At 32.4% G+C, this 25,537-nt stretch overlaps 2 protein-coding genes across 2 annotated transcripts in view; one reads left to right on the forward strand and one right to left on the reverse strand.

Annotated features, from left to right (window-relative positions):
• LOC118192774 (glutamate receptor U1-like) overlaps nt 1–24,027 on the forward strand; it is a 34,426-nt gene extending 10,399 nt beyond the window's left edge. Inside the window, exons 4-8 of the mRNA XM_035363790.2 lie at nt 7,503–7,658; nt 11,706–11,853; nt 17,704–17,948; nt 21,239–21,519; nt 23,790–24,027. Coding sequence (XP_035219681.1) covers nt 7,503–7,658; nt 11,706–11,853; nt 17,704–17,948; nt 21,239–21,519; nt 23,790–24,009 — 1,050 coding nt within the window. The 3' untranslated portion in view covers nt 24,010–24,027. The remainder of the gene's footprint in view (nt 1–7,502; nt 7,659–11,705; nt 11,854–17,703; nt 17,949–21,238; nt 21,520–23,789) is intronic.
• The window catches only part of LOC118192775 (uncharacterized), a 153,607-nt gene that overhangs the window by 127,743 nt on the left and 327 nt on the right, over nt 1–25,537 (reverse strand). The window lies entirely within an intron of this gene.

A 25,537-nucleotide genomic window follows, 5' to 3' on the forward strand; every position in this document is an offset into this window, starting at 1 on the left:
TTGGTCTCAAACACTTAACAACTCATGAACTGAAACAGTTAAAGATCCGTTTATCCATCAGTTTTGTCTTTTTCCAAGCACACAATATTCATGATCTTGTAAAGTTTTGAAAAATTTACCAAAATGTCACAAGCTAGTTTATGTATTACTTTTCAAAATTATCTTCGTTTATTCCAACTTAAACAAATTATAATTGGTTTAAGTATATATAACCAATCAGTGCATTAATTCAATCATCTTTATACAATATGGTCTTAAAGATTTTAAACAGGTTTAACTATGTGGTTGTAGAGACATTAGGTATTTTTTGCAAGCAGGAAAGATGAAAAATAGAAACCGCCTTCGCCGGGAATCGAACCACGGACCTCTGGAATTCCGGCCCAGTGTGCAGAACTGCTACACCACGAAGGCACGCCAAGAAAGTGGAAGATATACCTTATATACTCCCCCTTTTAAAGGGCGACTGGGGTTTTTAGGGGACCCAATCGCCAAATCTGGGTGAGGAGGATTCATCATCCAACAACCCTTTTATTTCGGGCGCCACTGTAGAGACATTAGGTATGTTTTGCAAGCAGAAAAGAGGAAAAATATCAACCGCCTTTGCCGAACTACGGACCTCTGTAATACCAGCCCAATGCCCAGAACCACTACATCACGAAGGCACGCCAAGAAGGTGGGAGATATACATTATAAGGTAACCATTTTCGCTGTTTCAGATGTCCTGGTTGATGAAACGTTTACAGAATATAAACGAAATAATGAATGCGGCTGAAAACCGATAGAAGATCAATATAACCATTGACCTGCATTGATACAGGTGCATTGAGCACACAAAACAATCCCGAATCGTCCAATGTCGGAGAGCATTGCAAGAAAGAAGCAGCTCTTTCGCGGTCGTTTTCTAAATGAAATTAAGATTGCTCTATCAACAGCTTCATTTATGTGGTCGAATACATCAGGCATCTAGAAAGGATGCCATGAACGAACGCATCACCAGACAATGGTTCCAATATTTTAGGTCAAGAGACCTGAGCCTTCTTGATGAATTGCTCAGTGGGTGTTGGATAATGAGCCCCTGAGCGAGTTGTAGAGGAAAACAACAGTAAAACGCGAGGTAAACTTGCTAAAATAGTACCATATTTTAGAGGAAACAATCAATTTTCACTTGGGCTGCATAGCAAAATTGTACAAGTTGAGATAGTAAGTACTTCACACATTGTCGGTAGCCAACAAGGAGCAACGAGTGGTAACCTGTTTGTCGTTCTTGTTTTAGGATCACAACATATCCATATCTGCTCAATGAGTGACGAAACGTGGATTCATTATGATAAACCCAGTGTGGAGGTATTAGCTGTTGCCACGTGATGTGCCCCACAACCACTTGTGCAACCACGCACTATCACACTGTGTGTCTGTCAAACTAATTACCAAGTGGTGCATGACGCACTACCGCTCTGCCATACTATACCATCACTGAAAACCTATTCTGTCATCAATTACGACGGATGCAACATGGATTGCACCAGAAAATGCTAGCATTGGTTACTCTTAAGGGTCTGCTGTACCTCCACGACAGTGCTAAAACACACGTCGATGGATACCATTCAGCGACTAGCTAGGAGATATCACGCTCGCCAGACCTAGCGCCTACAAATTACCATCAAAGAACATTCCAAAGCCATTCAAGTTAAGACCAGCGTCATTCCAAAGACAGCGTTTCTTAAAATGGGGGTTGCAACCCCAGATGGGGTATGGGTGCTGAAAATTTAATTCAGCTACATGAGTTTAAAAGAAACATTAGCCACACTCCCTTCATTATCTTTCATTTAATATATCACATTATTTTTCTGCACAGCGAGATTATAAAATCATAATACTGACCATTTAAGCATTAAATTATATTTACATATTGAAAGATACTACAAAGCACATTATAATAGCGGTTTCGCATTGCAATTTCAGCTTATAAACTAAACTGTTCCTGAACCAAAATGTGTCACAAACGCGCATTACATAACATCCTACGCCTCTTGGTCTTGCCAAGAATGAGGTCGGTGACATTGCGACTACTGTAGTTATAACGTTTTCCCGGTATCATCAATTATTTCTGCTCAATTGCACCAAATGTGTGCATAGCAAGAATAATGTATTTTATTTTGTTTCACTCGACTAAGGTTGGTCGGTATTTATTTGAATAATTAGTATGTAAGATGTCACATTATTTTACGATAAAAATTCCTTACACATGGATAAGGGATTGAATGTAAGTAACAAACGTGATGACACAGATGAAATGCTATAACTCCGCTTCAAGCAGGAATCTTCGTAAATATGCGAAGAATTTTAGATTTTGATCCAAGATGCAGGGGAAAAGACATGATGGAACCTGATTCCAATTTGGTTTTTCTTTCAACAACTGTAATAGAAATGAACAAGCTCCTTGTTTAATTTGAAATAACGTTTTGGTTATAGAGAATATGAAATCATAAGAATTAAAAAGGCACCTTGAATTCAAGCATCCTTTACACGTCAATAAACCAAAAGAATATTCAGAATTACTGTTGAAATCTTCAAATAAAGAAAAATAATGTTTCTAGAAATTTATAACTTTTAGCGAAAAATATTTACTCGAGCCATATGACGTTTCATGCATGGTTGCTAAAACTAAAATGCCACGTAACATTGGAGTAACTTTTGCCATTACCTGTTGCTATTAAAGTGGTAGAAATACTTCAGAAAGGAAACATGGCTGTTAATTACAGAAACTTTCTTTTGTCAAATGACACTGTTGTCAAAATATTTTCTCACATTAATAACAACCATTTCAGCAACTTTTTACTAAACTTAAATAAGAAGCTCAAAATTTATAGCTCATTTGGACTAAACAATATTTGGACTTATACATTGAAGTACAAAAAAGACTTCGCGAAAAAATTAGGGAAAAAAGGTCACAGTTGCGGACTGATGGATGGCTGTTGCACCAGGACTGTGCACCCGCTCACACGGCCCTATATGTCAAGCAGTTTACAACCAGCAAAAACATTACTGTGATGGGGCATCCTTTTTATTCACCTTATTTGGCTCCATTTCAGTTTTTTTATTTTCTAAAGTTAAATCTTGCTTAACCCTTTGCGGCACAGTGTATACGGTCTGGACACACCTAAAACTTTCCTTCTGTACACAAAGAAAAATTGAATGAAAAAGGATTTATAAGTTACTTTAGGTTACTCTGAACCTTCTTTATTTATAGTAGATGGCAGCTCAACACAAACCAGTCCATATGTTTTAGCATGTTTAGTTTTTTAAGACCCTCATTTTTCAAAGAAATCTTCCAGATTTTTTTAGGGTATAAAAGGAATTGTTTGAAAAGAAATTTCTATGTTATGTTTTTTCCTGTATGCTAATCTCCTTATTCTATATTAATGTTAAATTTTTACCTTGAATTCTTGTCTAAAATCAAACGGAGAACCCTAGACCCAGACCGGGTTCACCGATAATCCAGGACAATTGAGAGTCTGTAGTCTTTGTTTCTCCGCATCTCATCGGTCAGTTCATTGACAACAATGCTCGTTTCAGCACTCTTTTCGAAGCTCTATTCAATCAGTGTGCCCTCTTCGGGCAACCCACAGAAATAAACGATAAGTGTTATCTTCACAAAATTTTACTTGTGTACTCCTCTAGGCATAATTAGACTGCCTACCTTTTTTTTTTTTTTTTTTTTTTTTTTTTTTTTAATCAAAATTCTGACTTTAAAAGGTAGCGTGCCGGAAAGGGTTAAAGGGAGCCATTTTACCTCAACTGAAGAGTTTCAGGAAAAACGGAGAATCTTCTAAAAACCTCGTTCCAGAACTGTTACCAGCAACGGCAGCACCGAATGCAGAAGTGTGTGAATGCTGAAGGGGACTACTTTGAAGTTGATAATGTCATGGAGAAGTGATTCTTCAAGTATAATGATTTATTGGATCAGTCTCGGTGTTTTGTGTTACACCTTGTATATGCCAAATTTGCAATTCGAGCAACTTCTTATATGCCCAGAACTAGATAGAGTCTCAGAAACGTGGTGAGATAAGTAAACTATATTAGAATTCCAGATCTTTCATCAACTCCTTGTAAAGACTACATGTTATGTTCCTTTCCTTGTTGTTTAAATTAACTTTTTACTTTTGTTCCCATGCTCATTTATTTTGATTCTTACTTTATAAACGTTTTTTCTTTTTTATTATTTATCATTGTTTATGTATGATGCTTGAGCTGTTTTTATATGTTTCGATTGATATTTCCAATAAAGCCATATGTCACAACATATTTACTGTATCTTTGTTTTCGAGAAACGCGAAAGATTCTCAATGATAAAAAGCATCATGAATAAAAACCACGTAAAAGGCACTGCCATAATCAACTTCCTCAGTGGAAAATCATTCGGCAATAAGGCGGAGCTGCAGCACAACTCATGGTTTACATACGTTGTATATCTATCTGTATCTGACGATCCCAAAATTACAAAAAAATACCTTTTTACAGAAGTTGTCGGAAAATATCTACCATGTTTTAATACGAAATCTACTTGATGGCATACGTTTATTACTACATTATTCAAAGATCTGTTTGAGATGTAACATGTGGCTGTTTATAATGCTGTTTCATAGATCTTTAAGCTTCTTATAACATATAACACAGCAATCTGTTCTTGTGTTAGATTCGAACTGCCTTTTTCTCCTATGTCTTTCATAGTGTGTAATATGTAATATGCAAGACAGTTTCACCAAGATGAAGTGCATTTATCCCAAACACCAAAAATCGCAATCCAAATTTTCGCTAAAAGTATTATAATTACTTTCCACAATTAAAGTAATTATAATACTTTTAGTGAAAATTTGGAATTTCTTTATTTTATATCAGGAATGCCAAATGAAGCACTTTTCTAATACACCCTATTACATATGGTTGGTAGCAAAATTTCATACTTCTTGGATACGCCATCGTCTGCATACTATGTAAGGATTATGTTCATTTTATTAACAGTTAAATTTTAAGTTAAAGCTCCTTTTCTGTCAAATTCTTACTTTCAACTTACTACTTCCGGCCAGAACGTAGTTTTAGAATAACGTCTGAATACATAATGAGGAAGAGCGAAATTCTTTAGCAAGAGAAAATCAGAGTTTCTGATTTACGCGCGTCTGCCTTTTGGCAACTCTCTCTCTCTCAAAGCTGTTATTACGCTCGGCCGTACTCAGGCCCTTGATAAGCTTCGTAGTCAAATACAGTTAAGGGGCCAACTAGTTCAGAATCTTGATAGCTTCAGCTATATTTCTTTAGTTAATCTTAGTTTTAGTTTTAGTCTCTTAAGTTCAAGCCCAAGTATCGGCTTTGATTGTACACTCCAAGGCGGAGTTTTGTTAAATCTTATTGAAATAATAAAGGGTTAGTTACCCTTCCATCTTTTTGTTTCTTGTCACACGAACTTAAGCGATTATTTCCTAACTAGTTCTTAAGATTCGTCACTTTCTACAGTAACTGAGATTTACACTAGTGAGAATCTTACAACGTAATAAAATTTAATATTCATAAAGAAATGTTGTAGTAATTTTTGTATTTCAAGTTTGAATGCAGTTAAAGTAAAAAGTATTCATAGACTTATATGATTCATAGACAATTTTAAATTTCACGAAGAATTTTAACCCTCTGACCGGCACAGGATTTCTCTAAGAAAGCCCAAACTTCTAAATACAGCCGTAACGAAGAGGTAATTTCTTGATTTTAATGTCAAAATGCCTCTAGTACTTTACACCTAGATTTATGTATTTTTAATATATTGCCTTAGTTTCTTGGACAAAGAAAAATTTGTATACTTAGTGCAATATTCTTTTGCATTATTAAAATCTTAAAGATGTTTAAGCATTATCCAATTCAAGCCTACATCTTTGTAAATTTTTTTCTCTTTCATGCACTAAATTATTATTAAGGCCGTATTTGTGTAATGTTGAGAGCTTCTTATTCGTTTCTTTCCAAATATATTCGTATGGGTGACTATGATGAAGTTTTCAGAATATGCGGTGTATCATAGCAGCTATTCCTTCACAGTTCGAGTTTTGCATTTCAAAGTAAAAATTCCTAGATTTTGCGAAATTTGTTTCAAACTGGTTTTCAAAATATATATTCAAAATATTAATGTACAAGTTTCCAATACCCCTTCCAGCCATGTACCTCCGTGTCGTTATAGTACTTCCGCCATTGTGTTTTACCGTTGCTAGATTTCTCCATACTCATTTGCGTTCTTATGAGTGCAGAACATTAAATTCAATTTATCAGAAAAAATTAACTGATGACAGAATTCTTTAGGCTTGTTAATGAATTCTTTTACAATTCCAATATCTTCTGTCCATCAGCTTTATTTATGAAAGCTGCCCTCTAACCTGAACATGATATCCATTTTTTAAGAACCTGCAGCTTCGCCAAGTTTTGACATAATCCAAGAAGAGTTTTGAAAAGGATTTAATTTCAAAATGAATTTTTTTCATTTATATAGTTTAGATGCGATGATCTCCCAGAACGGTACTTATTTTCTACAGTTCCAATCTTAATAAACTCTTTCGCAGTATAATGAACAGTGGCATGAAACTACTTACCACACCGCCTATATAATGCATATTTCTGTTTTTTAATAACTTCACAATGATATTTATGACATCAGCTGGCGTTTCACTAGTTTTGCTGTTCATTTTCACAAAAAAAAAAAAATATAAATTCAAAACTAGTAAAACAAGGAAACGAAAGCAGTAAATTGCGTAACTAATTTTGCTACGGTAACAATACAATACCCCCCCCCAAACAAAAACTGCATATGAGTAAACTGAAACGTTTAAAGTGCATGAATGTTTTTCCTATACAGTCTTAAGCATTCTGCTGTTTTAATAAATATTGCTATGTTAATTTATACCATTTACAGAAAATATCTTTAGATTTAAACGTTTGATTTCTCCTGTTGTTCTGACATGCATTACAAGCAAGTTGTAAACTAATTAACATAAAATAAATCATAACATAAAATAAATAAACTTTCATGCAAGATGTACAGATTCTTTTCTTTCTCACTTTACAAAATTTCCCGTTTTAAATTCTGTTCGAAAGGTAATATACTAAAATTTTAATTTTTTCTGTTATTGTCAATATGAGCCGAAAACCAAAATGTAGAAAAAAAACGAAATTTTCATACTTAAAATTCATTTTAAGCTGGCATTTAAAAATTTCTGCGCGGTTACTTCCCCTATTTTTAATTACTATTTAATTCTGAGATTCAACATATTTTATTAGCAAAATAGGGCGGTTAAATTGCGATCTGAAGTTTTCAGATTGTGAATTTTTCCCTAATTAAATTAGCTAATAGAGTAACATAATCTAATAACTAATGCATTAACGAACTTAAACTATGTGGCAAATAATTTGTAAACATAACAGAATGTGTATGAGCCCATTTAGATTAACGCAGGTGCTTTCTATTTCAGAAAACCGATATATCAGGACCCTATTTCATTACAGAGCAAAGAGCCATGGCCATGGATTTTGCCGTACCTATAGGGTTCTCTGAACTTTGCATAGTATCCGGGTTAGTCAGAGCAAACAGAGATCCTTTTCTAATTTTTGAGATATTTTCATTGGAAGTAAGTAATTCAACTTTCAATCTAAAAATAACAGATGAACAATCATGAACATGTGTAAATAAAAATATACTATTCAGTTTGATGATGAAAAACGACAGCAATGAAATGTCATCAAAGTATTTATTACCTTTTGCACTTCTTACACTAAGCAGAATACGTCGGATCAGAAATACTATCAGAAAGTTCATAAAGGTTTATGATTTTTCTTTCTAGGCTATATGAATCCTTAGACTGGCGCTATTATTTTAAAATAATTAGTGAGAAGTCGAAACTTTATTTATTTATTTATTTATTGTTGACCAACACTATCCATTTTCCCCTTTTTTTTTTTTTTTTTTTTTTTTTGAATGAGGCGATTACAACTTGTGCATGCTACTCAGTGGCCAAGGATACCTGCGTGTTCCGGAAAGGTTTTCCACTAAAGCATTAGAAATTAGTCTGTAAAATTAAACAACACATATATTCCTTATTTCGTAGTAAGTATAGTAAAGGAAAACAAAATGTTATTTCACTGTATGATACATTATATTGTATGATAATTATATTCATCATTTGCCATGCCCATCGCTGAATTAATGCGAAAGGTAAAGCTGCATTTTTATACTCGTATTATCTAAGCAGTTACTGCTTGCTCACTTGATAGAGCTACGTGCAAGAATTTTCATTCATAAGAGATCTTAAATTTGCTTTTATTATTTTAATTCCATAGGGTATTTAATGACACCAATTTGCACCACCAAACAAATGAGGAAATAAGTCGAAAGACAAACTTCGAAACATTTAAATAAAAATCTGATGTGTACACCTCATGACTTCCCTGTACGGAATAATAAATTATACGCACTTTTTCTTGCATTTCATATAAATTTATTAGATTGAATTAAATCTACTTCGCCGAGAGCGCATAAACCACAATAGAATAAATGCATTCTTTAAAATTCACTCTAGTATTTGTTTACCATAGCGAAACTCTGGCGCTAGATTCACTTAATAGTATTATATTTCGTTCATATTATAACTCATAATGCACAAAATTTATATCATTTAAAGAATAGAATTATCTAATCGTTGCCACATGTTCTATTCAAATACTATAATAAAGTTAGAATGATGTATAAAAGAAATTAAGCAAACAAAGCAAAAAAGAAACAGTTTTTCACAGACGATAGAGTATTTCTCCTTTAATTAATTCAGTTCTCACTTCGCGAGAAAGCAAAAATACATAAAAACTCAAAATATCTATATTAAAAATTACGAAGTAAATATCAAACGCTTATTTCCTCGAAAAAATTCCAGAAAGAATTAAGCATGATTTAATTGGCAATAATAAATGAATGCGTTATCTTTGTTGTTGCGAAGCTAAGTTTCTCTAGATTGGCAACAAATCCACTAGTCTCCTGTTTCAAATGTAAACATCAATGGCCGCCATTAAAAACAGGCTTACCGGCAATTAAACAACTTTAAAATTGCTAATAATTCTAAAAATATTGCACACAGATTTACCAAAGGCATAAAATCCTTAACCGGAAGATAAAAACAACATAATTCAATCATTTTTAAAGCAAAAAATGTACAATTTACAAACATATAATAGTAATGAAACTGAGATCACTGAGCCGGGTAAGAGAGTGAATATATATATAAATATATTTATATACGTTTGGTGCGGCCGATTGCAACCAAAATACGAGGTGCACATCTACATGTTATAGCAGTCTTATATACAAAATTTCAACGTTCTGATGCTACTCGTTTTTGAGTTATGCGAGATACGTACGTACGTCCGTACATACGTTCGTACAGACGCCACGAAAAATTCTCTTCAGAATTAATTTTAAAGCAGTTTTATAATTTTTTTTGAAGGAAAAGAGTATTTTATTCTGTCCCTTACGTACAGATATCACGCAAAAACATCGTTAAATTGCATTCGATAGCGGTCAAAATGGGTATTTTCGTTGAAATATGCTGCCTGAAACTTTTCGCGATTACAATACTTCCTTTTTACTTCGTACAAGGAAGTAAAAAACTGAGATCTGATACATCATTGGCATTAGTTAAGTCGGCTTCAAAAGGATCTGAAAATGTAACATTTTATTTTCTTATCACAGTATTATAACAGTATTTCTTATAACAGTATTTTTTCCCTATGTAAATTCATAACGCAATTTTACAATCAACAGAGGATATTTTTCATCGCTCTTTGTCAAAGGCTGTCGTGAAAGGCATGTGTAAATACGAACAAAGTGGACAACTTTATTAGCAACCAGTTGTTTATGAAATACTTTTTGCAAGGAACCTTCGATATGTTAGTGTCAATACGTACTGAAAAACGAAATATAGAAAAACACGAAATTTTCAGATTTAAAATTCGTTTTGAGCTGACATTTAATTTTAGCTTAAAGTTAACATGTGGTTTCATGGGTTAATAGCATAGATATTATATTTTCTGTAGAAGAGAAGTAAAATTTCTGCCCGGTTATTTCCCCTTTTTGTAAAAAGGTATGATACTCTTTTTTGTATAATAAAATTTATCGATACGTAGATTCCTTCCCTTTTACTCGACGTTTAAAACTGCAAGATACCTAGTGATAGCTACTAGCACTGCCAACTCATTCAAATGAGTACTAGCACTGCCAACTCATTCAATGTTATTCATAAAGATCGCAACATTTCGCTTTCTTTCAATTATATTTTATTTCCTCAATCAGTGTCATGAATTTAGTTAGTGTCACAGACCTACTGAATTGGACAATAAAGCAGAAGGAAACTCATTTCATTGGTAAAATTCTTAATAATGATCTTAGTTCTACAAGAAAGCTTTCAAGAAGTCTGTGATTGGACTGAGCCGTTTAAACCTTCTAAAACTGTATAAGGAAATATTATGTAAAAATCCTTTTTCTTCTACTTGTTGCATGTCTAAATCTCTTCTCTAACATAAGTTGCACTGGGTGATTGATGCAAAGGTTATTCTTAGGGTTCGGACAATACCTACCGGCTCTTACTTCAGTATTATATTTTCAGATGCATAACAGTATTTATTTGTTACCACTCGGAACTCTACTTTTAATTTTACAATGTTTGTCCTCCAGAAAACTGAAATTTACATTAAGACAAGTTTTGAATCTTTAAAAATGTATTTTCCACATATGATGTTCACTCAAAGTTAGCATGAGTCTTCAACGTCTAGGGATTTTTTACAAATTGGCAATTACAAGTCTGGAAGGCGAAGGCGTTGTTGATTTTCTCGTGTTTCTCATTCCAAAAATATCTAAATTACTCTATAGGATAACTGATATGAAAGAATGTATTTTTAAAAAAATATTTTGCTGAAGAAAATTTGACTTATAATTTTTCGAAAGCTAGTTGTTTGAAAAAAAGGAAATTGGGTGAGCGTACATATTTGTTATTGAATTGGATATCTTATTAAATTTCTAATTAAATTCAAAGCATTTATTACATTTCAGACCTCTATAATTATTTCTTATTATTACTAGTCCATACATTTAGCTTCCTTATTATTATATAGTACATAAAATATTTTAATTTTGTACCTGAATTAGGTCTTTTGGTCATCGTTTTAGTAAGCATTTGGTGGTTTCAGTCAGATTAAATATTAGTCATTTTAGAGAATTGTATGATCAGTATCGATGCTTATTTGGGTTCTCGAGGATATTGATCATATTCAAAATTGTCATCAGCATAGTTGCCATCAGAAGTTTCATTGTTGTTTAAAAAAAAACAAAAGTCTGAAATGATGAATATTTTATATAAAACTCTGTCGATTTCAAAAAGAACTGACATACCTCTCTTTTCTTCAGGAATAAAAAAATGCATTTTCCTTTTTTTTTTTTCTAGAAATAACTTTAGTTATGTAAAGTATTATTATTCTGATATTATCCTTATGTTAAACAGAAGAAATCTACTGTTATATCTGTTTTTCTATTTTTTTAAAATAAATATAACGTTCGCAAGTTTATATCGCTCTATTTTAATTTAATAGTTTGTCTTGAAAGATTTTCTGATTTTTTTTTTTTTTTTTTTTTACAGTTATGGTTGTTGCTAATGTTTACGACGCTGATAGCTGCCTCTTTATTAACTGTGATTTACTTTAAAATCCCTTCAACTCAGAAAAGAAAAATTTCTAGAGTATTTCTGAAATACATGTGGATGCTCACAGGCTCGGTTATTGGGAAAGGTAAGGACACTGCGTTTTTGTGGTATGTAGGACAAAAGTGTTGTCCTATTTGAATTTATTTAGTTTGAAATAAAGTATATACAGAATTTAGAAAACGTTACAGATGAACAAGAGAAGCAAATGCCACAGCTATAGAAAGGAAGCAGATATTTAATACATTATATTAGTAAACAGGGCCCGGATTTTGGAGACTTAAACGTTCACTGAAAATGCCCTTAAAATGGAGGAAAATGCACTTAAATATATATAAATTCTTCCAATAAAAAATATAAAACATGACACTGTTGACAAACATTGACAAAGAGATTAAAACCCAAACAATTACACATGCTTGTTTACTGATTTTTAAATTTTATAAGGTATTTCTCCCACTTTCCTAGCGTGACTTCGTGATGTAGTGGTTCTGCACGCTGGGCTAGTATTCCAGAGGTCCGTGGTTCGGTTCCCGGCGAAGGCGATTGCCAATTTTTCATCTCGTCTGCCTCCAAATAATCCTAATGACTCTACAGCGGCGCCCGAACTGAAAGGGTGTTAGATGAAGTTTCTCCACGCCCAGGATTTGTCGATTGGGTCCCCTGAAAACTCCAGTCGTCCTTTAAAAAAGAGTGTATATAAGATATTTCTACCCCTTTCCTAGCATGCCTTCGTGGTGTAGTGGTTCTGCACGCTGGGACGGTATTCCAGAAGTCCGTGGTTCGATTCCCGGCGAAGGCGATTGTTAATTTTCATCTCGTCTGCCTCCAAATAATCCTAATGATTCTACAATTTTTCTACCGAATATTCAATATTATACAAATGTATTACGATTGCAGTGAATTATTAAGTTCTTGATGTTTTCGAAAGTGAAGACCTTCTGTTGTCAGTGTGTAAGAGTTTTTATATCATGAGAATTTTCTCTTTACATCTGTTGCAATTACTGGAATATACTTTTAAAAAAAAATCTGCATCATTTGTTGTTAACTCTTCTTCAGTTTCTAAAGAATCTGCTTCTCCTACAGAAATGAGGGATGTTTTCCCACATAATTTGGAAGCCACAGTTTTAGTCAAAAAAAGCGTTGAATTTAGTGCATGCAATCTTTGAAACTTTGCCTCTGGCCTTTCTTAAAACGTCGCATAATTTATCAGCGTTATTTGTTGTATCCACAAGTTCCATATTTTGCTCTTGTAAGATTTGTTCGGGCTTATTTAACTACGGCAAAGCGCTCGAAAGCTATCAGCTTATAAGGATTTAGTAGTTGAAATTAGGATCCTGAAACTGAATCGGACGTATGCAAGGTTTTCTTCAATTTTGTCTGTGAAGAAAACATTCTATGCAATTTGAATCGAAGCAACATCATCTGCATCAAAGCTATTTATAACTAACTTCCCAGTTTTGAAAATTTTCATATGCACATGTTGAGCCATGTTCCCAACATATCACAATAAGCTTTGGTGGCAAAGCTAAATTAGAAGAGATTTAAAATACTGTATACGATATGGTACCTTTAAGAACATTTTAGCGAAGATTTAAAATTTTCAAAAATACATTGCATGTTTCGACGATTTCCTAATCCGATAATTCTTTTTTAAAAATGGAAAGATCCAAGATTATTCGTCAACTTACCGTCGATGGACTGTAAAAAATAACGGAAATAAAGAGGATTTTATCGAGGTAGATAAACGCATTGCACACAGCTGTGAATGAGTAATCTCTAGAATGTGTCTATGGAATAGCATTTTCCCCTTTGCATGTAATCCTATAGAACAAAATACGCACAAAAGACCAAAGAAATGCCAGTACGAAAAAATTCTTAGACGTGACACCTCTGCTTTTTGGAAAAAGCCTGTCAAAAGTGAATTCATAGGGGTTGAAAGTAGAGTAGTTTAAAGTATTTTAAAAGGAAGTTTATTTTTGAATTTGGTTACTAGAATATGCCTAAAATGTTCTGAAGTGTCCAAGAAATGCTCTAAAAATTTAAAAATGCATTAAAAGAAGAAAATGCACAACAAACGCAAAGACATGCATACGTCATCAAAATCTGGAACTTGTTAATGATGTAAAAGGACATCTACAGTTTCAAAGTGCATTTTTGAAGATATGAAATTTCTTAACAGTGTTTCTTTCTTAGTGCCTCATGCTAGAAGTTGCATTTCAAAAACTGCTCACAGTATACTGAGAATATGCACAAGTTGACCGTTTATGCATACATTAACATATTTTGTAACATCTAAATTTTTGCATTTTTCTGCTGTTCATTAATAAACGGAATTCACAGTAAGCAAAAGTACTCTATCTCCTATTTGAATCTACAATGATTAATAATGCTATTATAATAATATACTAAATTCCCTATTTGAACAAAAATGTATCCATGATGCAGTACAGGATTTCTTTCCCAAAGTTCAAATAGTATGTTTTAAGTAATTTGAGAAAGTTAAAGTAAACTTTATCAGAGGGTTGACGAAATTTTCACTTGTAAGTCTTAGGAGATCTTCCACCAGGTAAAAACAATATTAAATCTGAATCAACATATAGATTCAGAGTATTCTAAATCTGTTGTAAGGCGTGATTTTAAACGTAAGACCAATGCTCTATTAATTTATTTGTCACACTGTAGAAAATATTTATTTTAGAGCTTCAGCTTTTAACCAAATACACAATTAAAAACCGCAATACATCTCTTTTAAATAAAAGAACATTTATGTACTTCTAGGAACTGAATGTTATAAAGTTCCTTCATTTCTTTTTTTATAACTATAGTTTACTAATTTCAGTATTTCCTTTTGTAAACTAATGCATTTTCTTACGAACGAAATCTTGTCAAACTCGAGTATACCTTTATACAACATAACTATTATCAATAGATATATTTAAAGAAAGAACCAAAAAAGAAACAGTGATATATTTTATCCCAATCAACCCATGTCCAAATATTTTAACTTTTATACATTCCGAATACAGAAAACTCATTTTAATATTCCCATCATGTCAATTTAATTATCCTTTAACAACAGCCATTTAACGAGACATATTATCCTTTCAATAAAACTTTCCGTACAAACAATATTTTTCCAGGCTTTCATAATTACAGATTAAGTTGACATTATAGAAACCTATTCATCTTCCGAGGATTGTAATTTACTTAATGATGTCAAACATTTATATTTTCCAAGAGATAAACACCAAAGACTATCTAATTAATTCAGATTTTTGTATACTGTATACTAACTTAGTACAGAATAATTCTTATCGTATTTTCTCTCTCCTTCCAGCATGCCTTCGTGGTGTAATGGTAGCACACTCGGCGCGTATTCGAGAGGTCCAGGTGGACGCTAATTCGTCAGCATCAGGATTTGGCGACTGGGTCCCCTAATCCTCAGCCGTCCTTTAAAAGGGGGAGTATATAAGGTATCTTCTCCCTCCTTTTCAGCATGCCTTCGTGGTGTAACTGTAGCACACTCGGCTCGTATTCGAAAGGTCCAGGTTCGAGTCCCGGAGAGGGCATTTCACACTTTTTACGTTTCCAGCATAAAAAAATCTAATGCCTCTACAACGATAAAGGGAAAATTCTGAAGTTTGCTTTAGCTAGCTGTCATTATACACATAAATATCATTCAACATTTTATACTGTCAACATTTAAGTACATTTAACACTCATTCTATCAACTTTAATTAACTTTCAATTACGATTCGTAAAAGCACATATATTCTACATATTATTATATTTTCATCAAACAGTTTTGGGGGAGGGAAGTGCAGTAAAATATCAAATGCCCGCACGCTCTCTAAAGAGATTCCATTCTTCGGAAATTTTGCTTACTTTTCAATGAAGTACAAAATATTGTAATGCATTATTACAAAAAATGAGTAATTAAGACACAATAACACGCCTAATAAATACTAATTCAGAAGTCAAACAACAAAAATCAGGGTTATATTTACAAAATTTTCACAGGACTAGTTTCGATGGTTTTACCGAACCACCATCCTCAGCTGCAAAACCACAAATGAACAAAATAGGAATAGGAATATATAAAATAGGAATAATTGCTTATTCTTGTCCAGGCTTTCTTATCTTATCTAATCATTATTTCCTATTTTGTTCATTTGTGAATTTGCAGCTGAGGATGGTGGTTCGGTAAAACCACCGAAACTAGTCCTGTGAAAATTTTGTAAATATAACGCTGATTTTTGTTGCTTGACTTCTGAATTAGTAAAAAATGATTAATTATTCATTTTCCATAAGCAGTTTAAAATTAAAAAAAGTATTATTATGATTATTTATGAAGCCTTAGGAAAAAAGAGTGAGGTAATGAACTTTTTGCTTCAGAAATTTAATTACGTTTCTAATTCGATGTCGTATCAGAAATATTTTACAAGATAACTGTAATAAAATATTTCAGATATTTTACCATTTATTCCAAAAACCCAAAACTGCGAATCTCACATAATAAGTCTTAGTAATCCATAAACTAGAGTAAAACACTTTCAAAATCTTAATATTGAAAATTTATAATCAAAGATCAAGTCTGTGGTTGCAATCAAATACGTTGAGTTAACAATAACCAAGAAAGTTTTCTATATTTCTCATCTATAAAAATATTCTGATTCTTATGTAGCTATTTTAGTGATTAAGAATCCTTTCATCTCCTCTCTAATAATGTCCGACAATTCCAAACTATAAAACTGAAATTCGTTGGATCAGAGGCAATGGTGGCGATTTTGTTAAAGATCAGGCAAACTAATTAGCCAAAGAAGCAGCTCTTAACCATGATGGTACTGAAGTCACCCTGCCCACGGCCTCGTTCAAATTTCATATATCAACTAAAACAACTTAATAAATGTTGCATAAATTTAGCAATGCTGCTTAAGCAATGCTTCATAACTTAAATGAACTTTTCCTTTTGTGAATATGTTATAAAGGAACTTTATGAACTGTAATGACCTACTCCAACATACCAATTTTAGCACATTTGTTAATTTTTTAAAATTGTTTTCCGTATTACCAATTTAATTAATTCCGTATTACCTTTATAATTTTATTTCGTGTACAAATGATGGTTTTCCTAGAATTAATAATTCATCTTATGGTTTATATACGTATGTTACCGGAAAAGTATGAAACGTTTGTATAACGTATATTAATGTTGAACATTTTTTGTGATATAATTTGTTCAATAACAAAAGTTTAATTTTACTTCTTATCATTTGCCAAACTTATAATTTGTATAAAAATGCATTTCTGTTTGGAAAAGGTAAATGTAGAGATGGCAAATTTCTTATCTTTTTAATAATGCAACCTGCCCATATTTCTGGAAATTATGCCCATATTACCTAAAGTATTAATCAAATATGGGCAATTACAGAATTTATTGCGCACCTTCTTTATACACATAGCAATAAGAGTTAGAAGTTTTTTCATATAACTATTAGAAAGATCATACCCTAAAGTTTGAAATACATTAATTTCAGAGAAATGGAAGTGTTTTAGTGTAGTATATTTTCAATTAAGTGTTTTGGGGTCCATATTTGCCAAGTTTACCCTATGGTAGTTATAATATTTTCATACATACTTATTGGAATCAATAGGTTTCTTTTAAAGAAATAATATTATGATAGTTACCTTAAGTTTATCTATGTCTACTTTTCATTTGTTCTCTCCTCATCCTCCCCTCAATTTTTCGGATAATAAAATTAGTCAAAAATGGAGAAAAACACGCGAGGAAATACGGTATTTTGAAAAATATAACTATTTTATGTTACCTTATTACGCTTTTAGAGCTTTTAATCACGGCTAGCAATCATATAACATAGTAGAAAAGAGTAAAGTGTAACCATTGCTTCATAATTTATTGCATTTTTATTTTCAGACTATGGATCAAATCACAGATGGTACTTGAAGCACATCTGGTTATCTCCCGGTTTTAAATTTTTTCTGTTCCTCTGGTTAACAGGACCAGCACTCGTACTCAGATATACTTATGAAGGTTCTATTGTATCCGCATTTGCTGCAGATAAGCTGAAACCCAGAATTCAGACTATAGAAGAATTAGTGAAAGACACTGGGGTTACTATTGCAACTTTCAAAAATTCTTATCCTCAGACTTGCTTTGAGGTAAGATTAAAATGAAGCTACGAGTTCTAAATAAAATATGCAATGAAAAATGCTATAAAAACTATCCATTAACGAATATATATATTACATATATATGTAAGATAAAAAATATGTAAATAGGCCTTATAGTGTAATTTGGTAATAGACTCTTAATTTCTCATTGCTTACATTGGGTATTTCTTCTCTGTATTCTAAAAACAGTAATAACATTTTGGATTGCGTCATTTCTAGATTCATCTATGTCATATAGATTGTGTAACGCTGATGACGCAGCTAATTGGGAATTTGAACTAAAAATTTTGAGAACTGAAACCTTTCTAATTTAAACCAAAACCTTCTTTGATCAGCTTTCGTATGGATAACTGCGCACTTTCGCTTCAGCTCTCTTGCAGTTAAGATGCTACTTCGCTCCCTTTGCGCTGTCGTACTGCTAACTACGCCATCATCTAAAATGTGACAATCTACATAAAATTGTGGAGTACATACTTTAGATAATTAGTTCATGTCCAGCAATTAAATTATGTTCAATTCGGCCACATTTGTCCACAAGGTCTCTCCTTCGAGTGTCATCTTTTCTAACTACGCACTTTAGTCTCTCCAAATTTTAATGCAAAGAACCATCGCCAATCTATTGCAGCTTTTCTCATCGTATTACATATACATATGTATATCATCACATATTTATATATATCGAAAGAAATTTTATTTTATATGTGCGATTTATATATATGTTTAATGAATACTTCAGATTATTTTACTTTCCAAATACACGAAAGAAACAAGTAAACAATGGTAAGCGATATTGGAAATAATAAAAAACAACGTACAGTTATTTAAACAATTTTTTTAAAAACCAAAAAAATCTGATGTGTACACCACATGTCCTTGTACGGAAAATTAAATTATACGCACATTTTCTTGCATTTCATTTAAACTTATTGGATTGAATTAAACCTACTTCGCCGAGAGCGCATAAACCACAATAGAATAAATGCATTCTTTAAAATTCACCCTAGTATTTGTTTACCGTAGCGACACTCTGGCGCTAGTTTCACTTAACAGTATTATATTTCGTTCATATTATAACTCATAATGCACAAAATTTATATCATTTAAAGAATAGAATTATCTAATCGTTGCCACATGTTCTATTCAAATACTATAATAAATAATAAAGCTAGAATGATGTATAAAAGAAATTAAGCAACTAAAACAAAAAAGAAACAGTTTTTCACAGACGGTTGAATATTTCTCATTTAATTAATTCAGTTCTCACTTCGCGAGAAGGCAAAAATACATAAAAACTCAAAATATCTATATTAAAAATTACGAAGTAAATCTTAAGCACTTATTTCCTCGAAAAAATTCCAGAAAGGATTAAGCATGATTTAATTGGCAATAATAAATGAAGGCGTTATCTTCGTTGTTGCGAAGCTAAGTTTCCCTAGATTAGTAACAAATCCACTAGTCTGCTGTTTCAAATGTAAACAATCAATCGCCACCATAAAAAAAGGCTTAGCGGCACTTAAACAACTTTAAAATTGTTGATAATTCTAAACATATTGCATACAAATTTACTAAAGGCCTAAAAACCTTAAACGGAAGATAAAAACATTATAATTCAATCATTTTTAAAGCAAAAAGTATACAATTTACAAACATATAATAGTAAAGAAACTGAGATCACTGAGCCGGTTAACAGAGTGGATATATATACAAATATATTTATATACGTTTGGTGCGGCCGATTGCAACCAAAATACGAGGTGCACATCTACATGTTATAGCAGTCCTATATACAAAATTTCAACGTTCTGAGGCTACTCGTTTTTGAGTTATGCGAGATACGAAGGTACGTACATACGTTCGTACAGACGTCACGAAAAATTCTCTTCAGAATTAATTTTAAAGCAGTTTTATAATTTTTTTGGAGGAAACGAGTCTTTTATTCTGTCCTTAAGTACAGATATCACGCAAAATCATCGTTAAATTGCATTCGATAGCGGTCAAAATGGATATTTTCGTTGAAATATGCTGCCTGAAACATTTCGCGATTACAATACTTCCTTTTTACTTCGTACAAGGAATTAAAAACATAAGATTCGAAAAACGGAACACTAACAGCTCAAACATGGAACGATAACAGCCGAGAAATGGAATGATGAGAGCCAAAAAATTTTGGAACAGAGTATGATTGTCTTAATTCTGTTCTTTTTTTAAAGGGGGGACATAATTAAACAATTCCCTTAGTTCCATTGTTAAAGAAAAGTTAAAGGAAAGAACCTTTTAATTATTGCTGCATTTATACACAGTCAATTATTATTTTTATAGAATATTTTATTTAATAGAATGGCAAAATTAATTTACGAATATTGTATGCATCAGTTTTAACTGATAACTGAAAGACGGTGAGTGCATGCAATAACATTGTGATTGTGAAATAACATTATATATAAAGGCATTTATTGTACTGCATGCAATGTGTAATATAGACAATACAAACATTAATGACCCTTGGAAATAATGTGCTTCTTCACTCTGGATGCACTGTTCGAGCGATATAACAGGAAATCTTATCGCCGTCTCAGTATGTCCTGTCTTTAGCGTATAGCCAAAGAAATTACCGTTCATTCTTTGGTACATGAAAGTATGCCTACCTGGAACTTTCCATGGTTTTCTCCGTTTATAATATGAATATAAGTCAATTTCCTCTAAGAAATCCTTCATGACGGCAGCCCTCCACTTAGAAGCAAAGCCTCGCTTGCTTTGTTATAATCTAATCCATTCAAACTTCTTTAGCACAAAAATTGCCTACAAAAATGTATTTAACGTAGCAAATGGATCCTGCACAGACTTAGTCTTCATTCCTAACCCTGGTAGAAAGTAAAGTCAGCAAAGTTTCCAGATGAGATCATTGACAACGTTTTCGAGATTACTTCAAAATCACAGATTTTTGTTAATTCACTGATCTTCCGTTCATAAACCATCCTGGGCTGTATTATTTGATTACAGTAAATCACACTAAGGTTAAAAGTAGGGATGATTTCTTGAAAGACTATTTAAGCGAAACTGGTTCATTATCACATTAAATATGGAAAAAGGCCTCTGTAAATGCCATACAGCATACCCAGCAGTAGGAACTTTCTCCACATATTATTTACTTGGCCAGTGATGGGCTATAAAGTTTCTTATGTATTTTTGACCATTGCTGTTGTCAATATTATTTATGATGGGAGGAATACTGAATGACATAAATTAATAAGTTTCTCAAATTGGCTATCATTTTTCAGAGGTTACGTGGAACAGAATTGGATTCCTTATGGCAAAGGGTACAGGGGAATTGGAAACTGCCTCCACGAAACGAAACTCCATCATGGATGGACGACATTGAAAATGAGAAGTCTGTGTTTGTGGCTGAAACACTGTTCATGAAATCGCTAGTCGGTGAGAGATTTAAGAAGACTGGGCACTGTGGAGTTCGTGTGATTCCTACAGATTTTTGCACTGCGTACATTGCCATTGCATTCAGGAAACATTTTCCAAGGAAAATTTTCAATAATTTTAATAAAAGGTGAGTTGAATTCAGAAATTATTTCTTTTCTACAAAAGGTAGAGGGAATACTAAGATGCTAAACCAAAATCTTCAAAGCTAATCGAAACTGAATTACAATAGCTAAAGTTCTATTACTACTTAGAGCAAATTATGCACTATTTAATATATCTTTACAGAGTTCTAGATCGGGGTTATTATTCGTATCACAGCTTCTTTATTAAATGTGTACTTAGATTAGATGAGCTTATTTCATGTACAAGACGCCGCGTAATATGATGGCGATTATTGATATCATTCGGATATTATTATCGAATTGCCAAAGTTCCTCAACGTTTGCATACGAAAACATGAAAAGATGTCTCTAATTATAATAAAAAATTCGGTTACTGTGATCAAAATATTACTAACTTTTTTAAATTGAAGTAAAGTCGCCAGATAAGGTCAAAACAAAATTTAAAAATTGCCATATGATACAGAAATGTAGTCAAGTGAAATATTAAGTCGCGAAATCATTTCGATTGATATAGAAATGAAGCCAACAGCTTCAGCACGATTTCAATCAACATTTTAAAACTTAGCAAGTATAGCATCGGTCAAATAATTTCCAGAAGAGTTATGAGCGGAATTCATAAATTAATTTTATAAGGTTTTTATATATAAATGTTTATTTTTATACAACTTTGCGATTTATTTTTTATATAACTTTACTACAGTTTTATTTATTTATTAATTCCGCCTTGGTTAATATTCGGATTATGGTAACTTGGCGATTTTTTGGCGACCAACCCTGCTACAGCAACCTGCTAGTTTTTGTTTGGATGCCATTTTGTTTTCACAAAGTAAAGACATGTCTTTTTTTTTTTTTTTTTTTCCCTCAATATTTTTTTCCAACAATCTGCTAGCCGAATTACGCTTATGCTAGAGCTTTTATGGAACAAAAGTGCTTAATCATGACGAAGATTAGGTGCGAAATTGGGAGAAAGTGCAGAATAGCCCACTGCTTGCCGCGTTTTTAAGAATTGCACATACAACGGTATCATCCATATACACGTCGACCTATTTTCACTTAAAAAAACATCCCAGAATTGCACAAAAATGGCATTGCGCACACCCTTGACTTTATCCATGTACACTGCTAAAGTCCTAGCTAGTAACCTTTATCGCGTTACCAAAATGTCGCCAAACTACCTGTTACCATATTCCAAAGATTAGCCTCCGTCTTTTCTACATGCCTTCGTGGTGTAACTGGAAGCATACTTGATGCATATGTGAGAGGTCCAGATTCGAATCCCGGCGAGGGCACTGATGATTTTTCGTGTCTTCTGCTTACAACAACAAAAAAAAAAAAAAAAAAAAAATTGTTTCTACAACTTTTGCGTTAAAGAAGGTCATAAACGATCTTTGTCTTTTGCTAATTAAAATGCTGCGAAAGTACGTATTTTTATGTTTCTAGTTATATTTATTTATATTAAATTAGTTAAAATTCCATTGTTATTTTGAAGAACCTCTTTTCCTCTTCCTTCATTTTTCCATTTTCTTTTTTCCTCTTCTCTGACTCATATTATCAAGACAGCTATGGGCAAACTCTATGTTCTAATATATTAAGCGACAGATGAAATTATAACTGATTTTGACTCAATCGTGACTTTTGAATTGGTGCTCATTACAAATACCTGCCTCTCTTGAACACGGCCGACAGTATCTTCAAGAAAATCTCGATTTATCAAAATGATGTCAAAATAAGAAATTTAGCTCAGTAAAAGAGAATAATTTAGGTATCCAAAAATATTTAAATTAATTGAAAGACGAAGAATGGCTGATTAAAGCATCCGTGAAAGTTTATTTTAAGAAAATAGATTAACATAACTGTCAAACGGAAGAGATTCGATGAAAAGAAGGGCATAAACAACGAAACTTACCTTTATTTCGAATAAATTAGTTATGTAAAATCGTTAATTACTTGTTGTTACAATTGACTTGTATGTAGGTGTTGAATAGTTAATGTTATTGAATTAGTAAAATTTTCAGGAAATGGATTATATATTTAATAATCAATTAAAAGTAATATGCTATTTTGTTTACTTTTTTATTTTTATTTTTTTAATTTTTATGTATTTATTTTTACTTTTATTATTTTTATTTATTTATTTTTATTTATTTATTTATTTATTTTATTTTTATTTATTTATTTATTTATTTATTTATTTATTTATTTTTCAAAATAATGCCTGTAGCCTTCAGAATCTCATTGGCTCATGATATTTCTAACCGTATGTAATATTTTATAGGCTTTTGTGGTACAATGAAGCTCACCTTACGAAACGCTGGATTTCTAGTTCTACAGCTTACTATGACACCTGCACACGAACTGGAACCACGAGTACCAAGCCTTTGGAAATGAAAGATGTTTTCGGTGCTTTTATTATATATACTGTCGGAACTCTGTTGTCTACTGTGGCATTTGTACTAGAATTTGTAAGCAATAGAAAAATCCGAAAACTAAAATAAAATTAATTTTCAATTTTGTGTGACATTTTCAAGATACAAATTAATCCATATTCATTTTAATTACAATCTCACATCTAATTTAGTGTGTAATTGAAATCATTTATGTATTTTCTGATATACGAAATCTGACTAATAAAAATAGAGTAATTTATCGAATTTCTTTATTTATGAATTTTCTGCATTATTACCGAAAACTCATAAAATTGTTCCTAAATACAAATTTTAATTAACCGAGTATGGAGAAAATGTAGTTTTAAGAGATTTATGTAAATTTACGTGCATATTTACAGTAATTAATTTTGTAAGTTAGATTAAAATTTATTTTTGATATATTTTGATATTTTTCACAAATACATTTTTAATGAAAAAACAGTTCTTTATTTCCATTTTACGCCTTTTGGTTGATTTTAACTAAACAATTTAGTAAATAAAGGTATGTGCCAAGTAAGAGATATGTTCCAAGACAACTTCCTAACTAGGAAAGTCTTTCAGCTCTCAGTTTTGACGAAAAAAGAACTATCAGTCATTTAGAAATACGTGACAGTAAAAGAATTGACTATTAATATTGTATAAATAAACATTTGAAAAATTGCAAAACATGACGGTGTGTGTTGGTGTATTTAATTACGGCAAAGCACACTAGGGCTATCTGCCTAAGGGGAGGGATGCCTTTCGTGGAGGACTTTCTAAGGGAAACTGGCTCGTATACACGTTACACATGGGGAAAACCACGAAAACACCCATGCAGCCAGCCCGTTCGCGGGATTCGAACCTCGGACGGAACTACCAGTGTTCAGCGACTTTACCGCTCGGCCGTTGGTGGGCCGCAAAACATGACGAAATTTAGCGGTGTAGCCCTATTTGGAAACTTTCAAAATTTTCAAACTCCCAGTTTTGAGAACTTCGAATGCCGCCAAGTTGGACGAATCATCCAAATATAAAATAATAAATGAAGATATAATAAATGAAAAATATAAAAATTAATGGAAATTTATTATTAAAATTTAGATTAGAATTCTGGAAATTATACTACTGTGAAAGACATCTCATTCTGTAATTGCTTCACGGCAATACAAACAGTACACACTTTACGTGATAACAAAACTGCGAGTTAATACACTTCATCTAGCTCAATATGAATTGTCTGAAGGCTTCTAAAGCAGTGTTCTCGAACTAGCTGGCCGCATCCGGCACTCGAAGCAATTTTGCACAACCCGTAGATACATTTCAGGGTAAAAGTATAGTTTAGGGTACCCCTTGGCGAAACATAGATACCGATTTTGTGCAATTCTTTGACTCGTTATTTTGGCTTGCGAAGCGGCGATTTTTGGCGCAAAAATCGCCGCTACACAAAGCCAAAATAACAAGACAAACAATTGCACAAACTCGGTATCCATGTACACATCGACTTATTTTCACTTTAAAAAAAATCCCCGAATTGCACAAAAATACATTGCGCACTCTTTTAACTTTATCCATGTACACGTCGACCTATTTTCACTTTAAAAAAAATTCCAGAATTGCCCAA

The sequence above is a fragment of the Stegodyphus dumicola genome, chromosome 12 (genome assembly GCF_044657685.1).
Source record: "Stegodyphus dumicola isolate Sdum_Otavi_A_Nest chromosome 12, ASM4465768v1".
Taxonomy (NCBI): domain Eukaryota; kingdom Metazoa; phylum Arthropoda; class Arachnida; order Araneae; family Eresidae; genus Stegodyphus; species Stegodyphus dumicola.